The sequence below is a fragment of the Myxocyprinus asiaticus genome, chromosome 3 (genome assembly GCF_019703515.2).
Source record: "Myxocyprinus asiaticus isolate MX2 ecotype Aquarium Trade chromosome 3, UBuf_Myxa_2, whole genome shotgun sequence".
Taxonomy (NCBI): Eukaryota; Metazoa; Chordata; class Actinopteri; order Cypriniformes; family Catostomidae; genus Myxocyprinus; species Myxocyprinus asiaticus.
Genome location: NC_059346.1, coordinates 39,659,734 through 39,676,263, shown reverse-complemented (window position 1 = coordinate 39,676,263; position 16,530 = coordinate 39,659,734). Strand labels below are relative to the sequence as shown.

General features: G+C 36.6%; 1 protein-coding gene across 1 annotated transcript; it reads right to left on the bottom strand.

Annotated features, from left to right (window-relative positions):
- Nucleotides 1-2,331: 2,331 nt before the first annotated feature.
- Nucleotides 2,332-11,763, bottom strand: LOC127419265 (arrestin domain-containing protein 3-like). The gene is made up of 7 exons (XM_051660536.1): nucleotides 11,468-11,763; nucleotides 10,837-10,878; nucleotides 10,682-10,742; nucleotides 10,414-10,561; nucleotides 10,202-10,298; nucleotides 5,704-5,960; nucleotides 2,332-5,137 (listed from the first exon to the last, which is right to left on the bottom strand). The coding sequence occupies exons 1-7, from the start codon at nucleotides 11,727-11,729 to the stop codon at nucleotides 4,355-4,357; spliced, it is 1,650 nt and encodes a 549-aa protein (XP_051516496.1). The 5' UTR covers nucleotides 11,730-11,763; the 3' UTR covers nucleotides 2,332-4,354.
- Nucleotides 11,764-16,530: the final 4,767 nt, after the last annotated feature.

Here is a 16,530-nt window from a genome sequence, read left to right as displayed (position 1 = left end):
CATGTCTTTTTGACGTGGTTTACTAATATAGTGATCAGACCTTGTAGTGTTTTGTTCCAATATGATCGTGTGGTGCTAGTATCAGCAGTTTCATGGGTTTGATTCCCAGCAAACACACAAACTGATAAAATGCACTGTAAGTTGCTGGTCCTTCAGCTTTTATAGATTCAATCTGAATGTTTGCCAAATCCAAAGTGACATGTGTAGTCACCAATAGTGCAAGTTCTGCTCTCATTTATTTAAATACAGAGGGGCTTTGTGTGTTGTTTTACTGCTTTAATTCTCCCCTCTGGGAACTTCCACAGAACAAAAGCAAGCTGCATTTATGTTCTACTTTTGAACGTGTAATCCTCAACATAAATATTGTTGCCCACATTGTCTACTTTGAATGTTTGGGTGTGGTAATGAGACAGGTGTTTTAAAGAAAACATGGAAAATATGACAGTGGGTCATATGTCATTCTGTCACTGATCTCATTTAGAAGACAACCTTTGAATTTGCTCTCAGTTACTAAATCAACTTTTATAGCACCATAAACTAATTTACCCACATTTTTGCCATTTTTAGTAACAGTGTTCAAATAAACATGAATACATTTGACATGTATTGAAAGGATAAATTTAAGGTAAAAAAAAAAAAACATTACTAATTTTAAGGCAGATTTTGTTTTACTGGTAAACCAACACGTCTTTCTTTGGTTAAAAGTGTGGTTTAATTTTCTATTAAACTTTCTGGGCTATATTGTTCTAAACACTAGCGTCAACATTTTTTATTTTTTTATTTTTTCTGGCAATTTAACAATCTTGTTTGTACTTTTATTGTAGCAAAGGTCAAAAGGCTCAGGAAAGAGGGTGTTCCCAGAAGGCCTTAACATTTTATATGCAGTCATTTAAAGTGATAGTTCACCCAAAAATGAAAATTCTCTCATAACTTACTTACCCTCATACTATCCCAGATGTGTATGACTTTCTTTCTCCTGCAGAACACAAAGATCTTTAGAAGAATATTTCAGCTCTCTAGGTATATACAATACAAGTGAATGGTGATCAGGTCTTTGAAGCTCCAAAAAGGAGAGTAAGTAACAGTAATAGATACAACTCCAGTGGATTAATCCATGTCTTCTGAAGTCATCCAGTTGGTTTTGGGTTAGGACAGTCCAAAATATTACTCCTTTTTTACTGATCATCCTTTTGGGTGAACTATCCTTTTAAGTTTATTATTTATGCTTGCTAATGCAAGCATTTCTATTACTATTGCTCATGCCAGGGATTTTTCTAGACACATGAATTTAAGTATTACACTTTGGTGCATAACTTGCCTTGCATCATTTGTGCAAACGAATAATACCTCAAAATGTGCAGCTTGTTGAGGAGAGAGATGCTATTACTGTTTTAGGCCCATGCCTGTCATAAAAAGAATAGCATTAACATAGCATTTATAATGCTGTTTAACTTTAAAAATACTCTGCTGGTAAATTTTCACAAATGCTTAAATTAGATAAAATAAAACTTCATAATTTGACTAAAATGGACTTCTAAAGTATCTCATTAGGAGAAAAAAAAGTGACATTTAAAAATGACATTTCTGCAGATAGAAAGTTATTGATGATCTCGTTGTATTGATATGCCCAGCAACAGGATCTCAAGTCTTTTTAAAATGTCATTGTTCAATTTGTACAAGGCTGAAGAATGTTTCCTCATAGTACACTTAAGTATGTTTAGGGCAATCTTTAGACCATATTAACTTTAGACCACAATGTGTCCTCTTTGAACTGAATAATGAACTCTGAACTGTTTATGTAACTCGGTATTCCTCATGACCCCTAGAGTAACAAGGTATGTCTTCAGTGGCAAAGGTATTTCTCGCATTTTTTTTGGATGAGTGCTGACCTGTTGGTTGACAGTCAATGTCATGATGGTTATTATCTGTATTATCTGCCCAGAGACAAAATGTTTGCCTTTAGCAAAACATGTCTCAAATGTCAAATATTCCATGACTTGTACATCACGGCATAGTAATCTCTTATAATGTGGGTTGGGGGTGTGTCAACTTGACAGTCGATACTTGAGCAAACATGACACAACACAAGGATTTGCCTATTCTAAACTCCATTCATGCTGCATTTTAAAATTATATTACATTCATTAAATTGAATAATTTTAGCTAATCCTAATCTCAAGCATTTAAGAAGTGCTAAATTTGTAATATTACAGTAATGTGTATTTGAATGTATACATTTAACACTATCCTCAACTGATCTGTTTGTTTCATGCCACAAATGAACCTTGCTGTATAGTTTAGTAGCTGATAGGGTCAGTATTAAGGAGTATCTTAAGCAGATCCATTATTTTTTAATCATCAATAAACAACAGAAAGTCCACTATTACAAAGTAATATATTGAAGTAAAAACAGTTGTACTTATGCTACTGTATATTCATGTCTCAAATAACTATATGGTGATTTAAGTCTCGAGTCATTGTATAGAAAAATACTCTTCTGGAAGATGGTACTCAACTTTGTTGTTACATAATACAAGATTTCTTGGGCTTTAAATGAAAGTATGCAGGAGGTATCAAAACACTACACAGAAAAATTACATTGCATCCGGAAAGTATTCACAGCGCTTCACTTTTTCCACATTTTGTTATGTTACAGCCTTATTCCAAAATGGATTAAATTCATTATTTTCCTCAAAATTCTACAAACAATACCCCATAATGACAATGTGAAAGAAGTTTCTTTGAAATCTTTGCAAATTTATTAAAAATAAAAAACGAAACAAATTACATGTACATAAGTATTCACAGCCTTTGCTCAATACTTTGTTGAAGCACCTTTGGCACCAATTACAGCCTCAAATCTTTTTGAGTATGATGCTACAAGCTTGCAACACCTATTTTGGGGCAGTTTCTCCCATTCTTCTTTGCAGGACCTCTCAAGCTCCATCAGGTTGGATGGGGAGCGTCGGTGCACAGCCATTTTCAGATCTCTCCAGAGATGTTCAATCGGGTTCAAGTCTGGGCTCTGGCTGGGCCACTCAAGGACATTCACAGAGTTGTCCCGGAGCCACTCCTTTGTTATCTTGGCTTAGTGTGCTTAGGGTCATTGTCCTGTTGGAAGATGAACCTTCGCCCCAGTCTGAGGTCCAGAGTGCTCTGGAGCAGGTTTTCATCAAGGATGTCTCTGTACATTGCTGCATTCATCTTTCCCTCGATCCTGACTAGTCTCCCAGTTCCTGCCGCTGAAAAACATCCCCACAGCATGATGCTGCCACCACCATGCTTCACTGTAGGGATGGTATTGGCCAGGTGATGAGCGGTGCCTGGTTTCCTCCAGACATGACGCTTGCCATTCAGGCCAAAGAGTTCAATTTTTGTTTCTCATGGTCTGAGAGTCCTTCAGGTGCCTTTTGGCAAAGACCAGGCAGGCTGTCATGTGCCTTTTACTGAGGAGTGGCTTCCGTCTGGCCACTCTACCATACAGGCCTGATTGGTGGAGTGCTGCAGAGATGGTTGTTCTTCTGGAAGGTTCTCCTCTCTCCACAGAGAAATGCTGGAGCTCTGTCAGAGTGACCATCGGGTTCTTGGTCACCTCCCTGACTAAGGCCCTTCACCCTCGATCGCTCAGTTTGGCTAGGCGGCCAGCTCTAGGAAGAGTCCTGGTAGTTCCAAACTTCTTCCATTTACGGATGATGGATGCCACTGTGCTCATTGGGACCTTCAATGCTGCAGAAATTTTTCTGTACCCTTCCCCAGATCTGTGTCTCGATACAATCCTGTCTCGAGGTCTACAGACAATTCCTTGGACTTCATGGCTTGGTTTGTACTCTGACATGCACTGTTTACTGTGGGACCTTATATAGACAGGTGTGTGCCTTTCCAAATCATGTCCAATCAACTGAATTTACCACAGGTGGGCTCCAATCAAATTGTAGAAACATCTCAAGGATGATCAGTGGAAACAGGATGCACCTGAGCTCAATTTTGATTGTCATGGCAAAGAATGTGAATACTTATGTACATGTGATTTTTTTTTCATTTTTTATTTTTAATAAATTTGCAAAGATTTCAAAGAAACTTCTTTCACATTGTCATTATGGGGTATTGTTTGTAGAATTTTGAGGAAAATAATGAATTTAATCCATTTTGGAATAAGGCTGTAACATAACAAAATGTGGAAAAAGTGAAGCGCTGTGAATACTTTCCGGATGCACTGTATATAATCATATGTTTTGGCTTATTAAAATGTAACATCACTTAAAAAAAAATTAATATGAATTGTTCTAACTAATCTTTACACAAAACAAACAGCTCTAACTGGTTTAGCAAATAATAAATGACAAAAGTAATTTTGTCAAGATTTTGGGGGCAGTCCAGCATTTTCAGGGCCATCCGGCATCTTTGGATATAACCAATAGTCCTGATAAGGAGGTGGAGCTGATGAGTCAGACTTTGAATTTGAAACTGAAGGACCAAGTTGACCTGGGGTACCAAAATGACCTGGAGGTCCAGGGTAACCAGTTGCAGCAATTTGACCGGGAGGTCCAGAGTAAGCAGGGGCAGCAATTTGATCAGGAGGTCCAGAGTAAGCAGGGGCAGCAATTTGACTGGGAGGTCCAGAGTAAGCAGGGGCAGCAATTTGACCGGGAGGTCCAGAGTAAGCAGGGGCCGCAATTTGACCAGGAGGTCCAGAGTAAGCAGGGGCCGCAATTTGACCAGGAGGTCCAGAGTAAGCACGGGCAGCAATTTGACCAGGAGGTCCAGAGTAAGCAGGGGCAGCAATTTGACCGGGAGGTCCAGAGTAAGCAGGGGAAGCAATTTGACCAGGACATCCAGAGTAAGCAGGGGCAGCAATTTGGCCAGTAGGTCCAGAGTAAGCAGGGGCAGCAAACTGACCAGGAGGAGGCCCATAGCAGCCAGGGGCCCCAAACAGACCAGGAGGTCCAGCCACATTAGGTGGTGGGGCTGATGAAGCCAGTGGAGGTGGATTGGGGTACGCATTGCCTCCTGCTTGTTGGTTCAAAATTCCAAAGTCATTGTTTGAGGGACCCTTTGAATCTGAGGCAGTCTGAAGAGGAAGAATAACAATTGGGAATTTGATCTCTGGATCAGAGGCATACGGCACATCCAGGTACACCTAAACACAAAGTGCACATATTAAACAACAGATGGCTCAGTTAGAAAAGTGTAATGGCAAGTATCATACAAAATGATATAAATCCTAATGTACATTACAACAGAACAGTAATATCTGCAAGGGCAACAAAAATGATGAAATAAACTTTGCCACTAGGCAAAAACTAAGCCAGTTCCCAATTAAGGAAAGCACCAAAAAGTGATTTAATATATATATATATATATATATATATATATATATATATATATATATATATATATATATATATATATATATATTAAATGTGATAGTTCAGCAATGGCCATTTTTATGTATTAAAGGCAAACAAAAAATAAATACATAAACTATCATGGCAGTGGTCATTGTATTTATATACCCAGCAACAGAATCTTAAGTCCTTTGGAGAGTATTAAATCAGCACATCCACTGATTTAAAATAATTTAAACGTGACAAGATTAATTTAAAACTAAAACAGACATATACTGTATGTGGCATTTATTTCTTCACTGTTGCAATGAAAGACAACAAAATGTGTGTTTTGTTTGCTTTTGATGTGGAAACTTACCCGGAGTCTGTACTCAATCATAAGGATTCTACAGTTCAGGGTAGAGGCGGTAAGGCTAGGTGGAATGGTCAGCACTTTGGTGAAATTTTTCTTTGTGTTTGGCTCGATGGGTTCCCCCTCCTCTTTAAGAAGTTCATTTGTGTGAACTCTTCTCTTGCCTCTTGCAAAAAAACTGTGTTTTTGATACAGACAGTATTTTGGCTTGACAGCCCGGGATGAATTGTTCTGAACTTCAGCCAAAACTTTCAACCCCTCTCCTGTAGAGATACATGGTAAAACACAAGTAGGTGAATTACTTAATAATAATTTTAAAAAAATCACTAGAAACTATAACTCTGTTTGTCATAATGACAAGCTAAGTCTCTTGATTGCACAAAATGCGATGTAAACAATTTAATTTTCATAAAGAAAACTTTTGAATGACTAGACTGTAATGGTCTTAACTGTGTGAAATCTCTATAGCAAAAGCTCTGTGAATAAGCAAATGAAAAGAAAGAAAGAAAGAAGAAGAAGAGAAAAAAAAAACAAGTTGAACCAGATCTACAAGTCGTGTGGGGGTTGTTATGGTTGAATTCAATCCTGAAATGTAACTCCACTGTCAAAGGTTAACAGCTGAATGACATTATCCGAAAAGACTTCCTTCATCGCAATCAACTGTGCTTATACAATAATGTTTACAGAGAGTACACATCATTCCCAAACCCATAAAAAAAGCCCACTGCATACATGTATTCCATAAAGATGCATGATGATTTCATCATGTTACAAAGATATAGGCATTATCTTTAAAGCCTTTAACATAAAAAATACAGTTGTGCAAAAAAGTTTGCATACCCTGGCAGAAATTGTGAAATTTTGGCATTGATTTTGAAAATAGGACCGGTCAAGCAAAAAAACTGTTTTTTTTTAAGGATAGTGAACATTTGAAGCCATTTATTATCACATAGTTGTTTGGCTCCTTTTTAAATCATAATGGTAACAGAAATCACCCAAATGGCCCTGATCAATAGTTTACATACCCTTGAATGTTTGGCCTTGTTACAGACACACAAGGTGACACACACAGGTTTAAATGGCAATTAAAGGATAATTTCCCACACATGTGGCTTTTTAAATTGCAATTAGTGTCTGTGTATAAATAGTCAATGAGTTTGTTAGCTCTCACGTGGATGCACTGAGCAGGCTAGATACTGAGCCATGGGGAGCAGAAAAGAACTGTCAAAAGACCTGTGTAACAAGGTAATGGAACTTTAAAAAGATGGAAAAGGGTATAAAAAGATATCCAAAGCCTTGAAAATGCCAGTCAGTACTGTTCAATCACTTATTAAGAAGTGGAAAAATCAGGGATCTCTTGATACCAAGGCGAGGAAAGGTAGACCAAGAAAGATTTCAGCCACAACTGCCAGAAGAATTGTTCAGGATACAAAGACCCACAGGTAACCTCAGGAGAAGTACAGGCTGCTCTGGAAAAAGACGGTGTGGTTGTTTCAAGGAGCACAATACGACGATACTTGAACAAAAATGAGCTGCATGGTCGAGTTGCCAGAAAGAAGCCAATGCCACAAAAAAGCCTGGTTACAATATACCCGACAACACCTTGACACACCTCACAGCTTCTGGCACACTGTCATTTGGAGTGACGAGACCAAAATAGAGCTTTATGGTCACAACCATAAGCGCAATGTTTGGAGAGGAGTCAACAAGTATTGTGCTCCTTGAAACAACCACACCGTCTTTTTCCAGAGCAGCCTGTATTTCTCCTGAGTTTACCTGTGGGTTTTTCTTTGTATTCTGAACAATTCTTCTGGCAGTTGTGGCTGAAATCTTTCTTGGTCTACCTGACCTTGGCTTGGTATCAAGAGATCCCCGAATTTTCCACTTCTTAATAAGTGATTGAACAGTACTGACTGGCATTTTTAAGGCTTTGGATATCTTTTTATATCCTTTTCCATCTTTATAAAGTTCCATTACCTTGTTACGCTGGTCTTTTGACAGTTCTGCATGATCAGTCATATTTTCAAAATCAATGCCAAAATTTCACAATTTCTGCCAGGGTATGCAAACTTTTGAGCACAACTGTATCTGTATATATATATATATATATATATATACAGGTGCATCTCAATAAATTAGAATGTCGTGGAAAAGTTCATTTATTTCAGTAATTCAACTCAAATTGTGAAACTTGTGTATTAAATAAATTCAATGCACACAGACTGAAGTAGTTTAAGTCTTTGGTTCTTTTAATTGTGATGATTTTGGCTCACATTTAACAAAAACCCACCAATTCACTATCTCAAAAAATTTGAATATTTTGACATGCCAATCAGCTAATCAACTCAAAACACCTGCAAAGGTTTCCTGAGCCTTCAAAATGGTCTCTCAGTTTGGTTCATTAGGCTACACAATCATGGGGAAGACTGCTGATCTGACAGTTGTCCAGAAGACAATCATTGATACCCTTCACAAGGAGGGTAAGCCACAAACATTCATTGCCAAAGAAGCTGGCTGTTCACAGAGTGCTGTATCCAAGCATGTTAACAGAAAGTTGAGTGGAAGGAAAAAGTGTTGAAAAAAAAGATGCACAACCAACCGAGAGAACCGCAGCCTTATGATTGTCCAGCAAAATCGATTCAAGAATTTGGGTGAACTTCACAAGGAATGGACTGAGGCTGGGGTCGAGGCATCAAGAGCCATCACACACAGACATGTCAAGGAATTTGGCTACAGTTGTCGTATTCCTCTTGTTAAGCCACTCCTGAACCACAGACAACGTCAGAGGCGTCTTACCTGGGCTAAGGAGAAGAAGAACTGGACTGTTGCCCAGTGTTCCAAAGTCCTCTTTTCAGATGAGAGCAAGTTTTGTATTTCATTGGGAAACCAAGGTCCTAGAGTCTGGAGGAAGGATGGAGAAGCTCATAGCCCAAGTTGCTTGAAGTCCAGTGTTAAATTTCCACAGTCTGTGATGATTTGGGGTGCAATGTCATCTGCTGGTGTTGGTCCATTGTGTTTTTTGAAAACCAAAGTCACTGCACCCGTTTACCAAGAAATTTTGGAGCACTTCATGCTTCCCTCTGCTGACCAGCTTTTTAAAGATGCTGATTTCATTTTCCAGCAGGATTTGGCACCTGCCCACACTGCCAAAAGCACCAAAAGTTGGTTAAATGACCATGGTGTTGGTGTGCTTGACTGGCCAGCAAACTCACCAGACCTGACCCCATAGAGAATCTATGGGGTATTGTCAAGAGGAAAATGAGAAACGAGAGACCAAAAAATGCAGATGAGCTGAAGGCCACTGTCAAAGAAACCTGGGCTTCCATACCAGCAGTGCCACAAACTGATCACCTCCATGCCACGCCGAATTGAGGCAGTAATTAAGCAAAAGGAGCCCCTACCAAGTATTGAGTACATATACAGTAAATGAACATACTTTCCAGAAGGCCAACAATTCACTAAAAATGTTTTTTTTATTGGTCTTATGATGTATTCTAATTTGTTGAGATAGTGAATTGGTGGGTTTTTGTTAAATGTGAGCCAAAAACATCACAATTAAAAGAACCAAAGACTTAAACTACTTCAGTCTGTGTGCATTGAATTTATTTAATACACGAGTTTCACAATTTGAGTTGAATTACTGAAATAAATGAACTTTTCCACGACATTCTAATTTATTGAGATGCACCTGTGTATATATAAATATATATATATATATATACACTCACCGACCACTTTATCAGGAAAACCTGTACACCTACTTATTCATGTGATTATCTATTCAGCCAATCGTATGGCAGCAGTGCAATGCATGAAATCAATCAGATACGGGTCAGGATCTTCAGTTAATGTTCACATCAATCATCAGAATGGGGGAAAAATTTGATATCAGTGATTTCGACCGTGGAACGATTGTCGGTGCCAGATAAGCTGGATTGCGTATTTCTGTAACTGCTGATCTCCTGGGATTTTCACGCACAACAGTCTCTAGAGTTTACTCAGAATGGTGACAAAAACAAAAAAAAAACATCCAGTGAGAGGCAGTTCTGTGAGCGGAAATGCCTTGTTGAAGAGAGATGTCAACGGAGAATGGCCAGACTGGTTTGAGCTGACAGAAAGGCTACAGTATCTCAGATAACTACAATTGAGCAGAATAGCATCTCAGAATGCACAACACGTCAAACCTTGAGGCGGATGAGCTACAACAGCAGAAGACCACGTTAGTGTTCCTAATATTAATAAGCCTTTGACCCAACAAATTCTGCTGCACACTTATTGAAACACAATGGAGTGAACGACATGTGAAAACTACTGTATATCAAGCTGACTGAACTATGTTTCCTGAATCAGAAACAGCCCATTTGCATTTTGTTCACCATTTGAAAAAGGATCCCCTGACTGAAATGGTTGCGTTTACAATGGTCAGTGTACAATGGCGTATTTGGCACAAGTAACCAAAAACAGATGAGGGAAAAGCAGTACTGCCGAGGTGGTCCATTCTTACCTAGGTAGTATCCCATTTTCTCAGTGTTTATGTTCATAGAGACACTCCCAGAGGTAAAGAGTTTCATTTGCTTATCTTTGGTTCCATACTGAGGTGCCTAAACAAGACAGACCATATAACAAATAGATAGCTGAGACTCAAATCATTGAAAAGTAATTTATGGTAAAGAGAGGCACAGTAAATATGTAAACATAATATAGTTGAAATCTCACCATTAGTTCAAGATTGGAGAGATCAGGTCTGGGCACGTAGTGGAACTCAGTTTTAGCTTTGCTAGAAACACGCATTGATCTAGCCAGTTTTGTCTGCAAAGTGTAGAGAACTTTACCATCTCTACCTTTGAAAGTTTGTGGGAAGTTCCTATTTAGGAAAGAATGTGACCTTTTTATGTAGAGTAACTTGTATTTTAGATGTTTTACAAATCCCACTTTATAATTTATGTGAAGCAAAGTCATTCAAGAACTTCTTTATGTAACTTACTGCTGAGGCAACTGGAAGATGAATGGATAAACATGATGTCCTGGTGCCACAACTGAGCTATCTATGAAGGCAAAAATCAAAGGCAAGTTCAGTTTAATTTTCAAGGCATTGAAACGTTTTTGCAATTTTCATATAATATTAACAAATAAACTTACAAGGCTGTCCTGAAGGATCTTTCAGCATTTCACAGTCTTTGCCTAAAAAAGATCAAGTTGTAAAACTTTACAATATGATTGAATTCGATAGCATTAGTTAACTATTACTTGACATTAACTAACAATGACTTAATGCATTCATTAATCTTGGTTAGCGTTTCTTCAACATGCAGTATAGGCAACAAATAACACATTTTTAACATTAACATATTTTAACATTAGTTAATACCTTATGAACATGAACTGCCAATTTTTTTTCTTTTCATTTTTTGTGTATTCTTATTGTGACCACAGTGGAGTTCGTTGGGGCTCAGGTGGGGTTGGTAATTGGGGAAGGGTAATATTGGGGGTTAAATGTTGATTTAAGGTATATATGTTGCGTTTTTTCTTTGTTATATGTCTATGAATCAATAAAAAATGTAAATTCACATGAACCAAGATTAATAAATGCTGTTACAATAGCGTTCATTGTTAGTTCATGATACCGAATGTTTTTACTAACTTTGACAAATAGAACCTTATTTTAAAGTGTTACTGATCAGGTTAACATATGCAGATACACCAGGTTCATATATTTATGCAATGTTAACGTAGTGTACGGAAAAAAGCCAAACGCTTCATCTCGTCCTACCATGTTTGTGGTCGTCCCGAACGAAGAACCGCTCCATTGAATAATATTTTTCCTTGTCAGAGTAAACAACAGTGGTGTTACCATGTCGCTCGCACCAGAGGACTTCTGCCTTGCCTTTAATTTTGATACTTAAAGACTGCATTTGCGTGTCCTTCGCAACATCTAGAATAACTTGTCCCGATATAAAATCTCCATTGGTGAAGGTATTGTTTTGATTTATAGGATTGAAAACTACAGAAATGTTCTTGACGGTGAGGGACATCTTGTCTCCCGTTGTTATGTGCGTTTTACGTTTGTTTTTGTTTTTCTCAATGAAATATGAAACAATCCGTCACCGTGTGGGCAGAACTTTACTCTGTGGGTGGGGCATACTGGAGAGTTTGAAGCTGTTTTCCAATGTGTGGTTTGTTGCAGTGCAAAAACAAAATCTATGGACCCTTTCCCCATATACGTGTTTAGAATGCGGAACGACAGCAGGGTGAACTTGTATAGCGTTGGATGGGAGACCACAGCAAATAACATTTTTGCTTGCCTGTTTGCGCCAACAGCAAAAGAAAAAAAATCAACGATTACGCTTTCGCAGCTTTCCAAAAGAAGAAAAAAATAGAGAGCGGTCAGAAGAAAGACTGCTGCAATCACGCCATCAGCAGCTGTATTAAAACATCTTCTGTTTTATTTTATTTTATTTTATTTTATTAAAGCCTTTATTATTTCCCTTAATGTTAGAGGGCTAAACCAGCCTATGGTGTTTAAGGGACCCTCTGAAAACTCCACACACTGCGCTAAAACGTCACGGGCGTCTGAGCATTCATTCAACTGACTTGCATGTTCTGTCGTGAAAAACACTGCTGTTGGACAGACTGACTTAATACAGGTGAAATTATTACAGTATGCCTTATCATATGAGTACAGTGTTCAATTATTTTAGAAAAAAAAATCACAAAAACTTAACAAAATGTTGTGTTCACATTATAAAGGTTGTAGTAAGCTGCTATTGAACAGACTGACTTAATACATATTAAATTATTACATTATTCCTTATGATATGAGTACAGTAATCAATTATTTTAGAAAAAAATAATAAAAATTCAACAAACTTTTTATTTTCACATTATAAAGGTCGTAGTAAGCTGCTACTGGACAGACTGACTTACTCAAGTATCACTAGAGTAATGTGCTCTAAAAAACGCTGTTGTGCAGAGGATGCTGTAACAACCTCTTATCTGCCACTGACTCCAGTTAATTTAAAAGTCCAGTTGTACAGTTGTCTTTCCTCATCATGTTCTTCACACATTCTGAGTCATCTGCTCTGGTGTACTGTTGCCTCCTGTGCCTGGCTAATAATCAGGTTGTCTTTTTCCCTTCAAAATCCACCAGCAGCACTTTTATGTTTGTGATATTCAGTTACTGGTGGTTCATACTAAAACAATAGATATAGTAATCTATCTACCTCCTTTTTGTTTTCAAAGTCAGCTCCATTTTCAATCATGCATCCTGTTGAAGAATAATATTAATACAAGAATGTAATACAAGAGCTTACTCTTCAATACAACAAATAAGTGTTGTTGTATGAGTAGTATCTCTGTATCTGGATATTTCACAGGACATTTAATTTTATTTCAAGTAAAGTTTCACATAAAAGTTATTTTACTGTGATAATGCCTAGTAAAAAATCAACAATATCACGGTTATGTTAATTCATGTTTGTATACAGTAACTTGTAAAATGATTGACGTTATCATGTTAATACTGTCATAAATTGTTTCAGAAATGCTCAACTTTTCCCTTAATAAAATAAAATTTCCACCAACATGGCTTATCACAATTATTATAAATTTATTACTATTTAAAGACAATTTTAAATTAATTTGAGGTCTTCTTCAAAGAACATGTGGGACCCATTTGGTGTTGTAAGAATCTTTTGTAGTTTTGTTAGAGTAAATAACAGAATAAATTGTTACAAATTAATGTTGAGTGACATTATTTAAGGTGGTTATTTGAAGAAATACAATGGCTGTTTAAATAGATGGTTGTTTCAGTTAGGACCAATTCCGTCAAGTGTATAACCGTATTGAAAACTGAAGCAATCTGTTGGATGTATGGTTCTGTTCTTGGCCTTCCCGGTCCATCCATGCAGCCATGCATGGTGTGTGTGTGAGGAGAGCAACCCATCTGTCTCCACCCCCAGGTGTAACAGAACAGATACAGCAGAATTATATTACAACATGGTACAGGTTGTTTCATTTGCATTTATGTACATTATTATTATTATTATTATTATTATTATTATTTTATCATTTGTTGACACTTCATATAACTCAGGTGTCTGGGTTCATGGAGAGGGTAGGATTGCCAATTAAGTACATGAATTTGTAGTGAAAGTCCGATAAGCAGGTGAAATGATGAAATCAGGGTAAGTAAAACATAGCAAGTGTCACAAAACAGGGGAGATTACAGATTTAAATCATGACAGGATGTTAAGGAATTTTGAATACATGTTAAGCTTAATCAACAGCATTTGTGGCATATTGTTGATTACCATAAAACATTATTTTGACTTGGCACTCCTTTCCTTTAAAAAATGCATGAAATCTGGGTCACAGTGAGCCACTTAAAATGAAAGTGAAAGGGGGCCAATTGACAAACATTAAAAACTCACTGTTTCAAGGTTATAACCATATATATGTAAAGAATATGAATGTTAACATGATTTTAGTGTGAGAAAATCACTTACTAGCCTCTTGTGTGTGTGTGTGTGTGTGTGTGTGTGTGTGTGTGTGTGTGTGTGTGTGTGTGTGTGTGTGTGTGTGTGTGTAAAGCAATATCCAATTTAACAAAGTTGTTGCCATAAGGGCTTCATGCCATAAACCCTAAAACCATGAAATTACCCAAACAATGACTGTTTAAACAACTTTACAATTGTAAGAGTTTTCATAAATGTTCAATCTTCAAATTTTTACATTGGCCCAATTCACTTCCATTGTAAATGGCCCCACAATAACAAGTGAAAATCAATGTTTGTGGTTATTAACATAATGCCACAAATGCTGTCAATTAAACTTAACTTGTCTTGATAGGAAATACTGTAGTAATTTCATCTGTAGTAAGTCAGTCTGCCTAATAGTAGCTTACTACAGCCTTTGGAATGTGAATATGTGCTTTACTGGGTTTTTATGTTTAACTTGCACGTCAACGATTGGACACCACCTATGTTTTAGCGTAGTGGGTGGAACTTGCAGATGGTCCCTTAGCGCGGGTAAGAGAAACTGATTATCCAACGAATATCGAACCTAAAACTAACTTTATCCCACTTAAGAACCTTTACTAAGCGTAAATCATTTTCCTATATCTCAAACAGTTTAATTCTGACTTTTGCTTTTTGTAAGAATGTCACTCAACCAAAAAGGATTTACATTTTATGGAGATCACAATGGGGCTTTGACTTATGGATGTCTCATGGAACAACAAACTCAGCTGATGTTTGCATTATGTAGAATTGTTTTAAAGGGTAGGTCTTGTGCACTGACTGTGATCCAGACGGACATTATCTTTGCCTTTTACTTCAAATCTCAAATTTGACATATATTATTACAAATGTTTATGGATTTGACTAGCAAAAGGAAAATATAGCTTTTTTTGATTGAATAGAAGAGCGAATACTGATATTGTTAACTAAATATCCCAGTTATTTTTAAAGGGGTCATGAAGTGCTATTTCTTTGTTTTTTTTTTTTTTTTTTTTTTTTTTTAAATCATTTTATTTTCCAATGATAATGTTATTGTTATGATTCTCTGTTGTTTACCTTGTGTTTCTCCCGTCATCTGTTCCTCCCGGACTACAATTCCCATAATTCCTTGCCCTCATCACTGCCAGCTGTCCTAGATTGTTTTCACCTGTCATTTACTCATTACCCATTGTGTATATAATGCCTTGTTGTTTGCTTAGTGTTTGTCAGTTATGTGTTACCTCTTGTGTATGACCAGTACCCTTCGTGGATGTTTCGTTTGTTCCTGTGTTTACCCCGTTATTCTGTACTTTATTTTATTAAATACTGTTTCGCCGCACCTAGATCCAGCTCTCGTGACTTCCTTCCAAACGTTACAGTTATACAAGTTTTTTTGCACCAAAACAGTCACAATGTAGTAATATATGATCATTTTCCACCCTGTTTTTGGCCCTCTGTCTGAAACGCTCGATTTTGGCCTAAGGGCCTCCTAAAAAAAAAATCCTTTAAGCTGATCCATAAGTTCTACCATGTCAAACAATTTTTAAAGACATACAGAACTGACATTTACACAAAAAGATGCTTTTGCCAGATTTATACAGAGATTGTTTTCCATTTATTTTGGTCATGCCATTATGCTCAACAGCTATGGAAAGACATTAGTATGTTCATTACAAATAATATCTTGCAATAATGTTTAATGCATTTTAAGAATATTATTTATGGGCATTTTGAGTGAGATCCCCCAAAAAAGAGTGCTTGCTTTATTATAAACTAAATTTATTAAGCAAAATTTTACTTGCAGAAATGTACTGTAAGTTTTCAAAGTGTAAGCCTATTTTTCTTAATTCTTAAAAGAGATGAAACATAATTTAAATACTGTATCACTGTCTGTTAACAAAAAAGCACTTAGAAAATTAGCACTTAGAATATTTATTTATTTGTTTACTTATATTTTTTGTTTTGTATTATATGTAATTATTTTTATTTTGTCACCTTCTATTTCTGGCTTAATTTGTTCTTCCTTGCTCTTTGTTTGATTTAATATGCTATTCCTTTAGTTAACTTGTCAACTTATTGTATGGTGATCTTTTCTCTGTACTGTGTTGAATGAACAATAATAAAAATACAATAAATAAATAAAAAACCTCATCATAGCTGTGATATATTTTTTTAATTATTTATTTTTTTACAGGGTAATGTAATGTTACAAATTTACACTTAATAATAATAAAAAAGGCAAGCACTTAGATATTATTTCTTAAGGTGCACTTGGTAATTATTTTCCTCATTAAAAAGGTTTTACTCTTTAATTGTAATTTTGAGACAAGTGTATAAA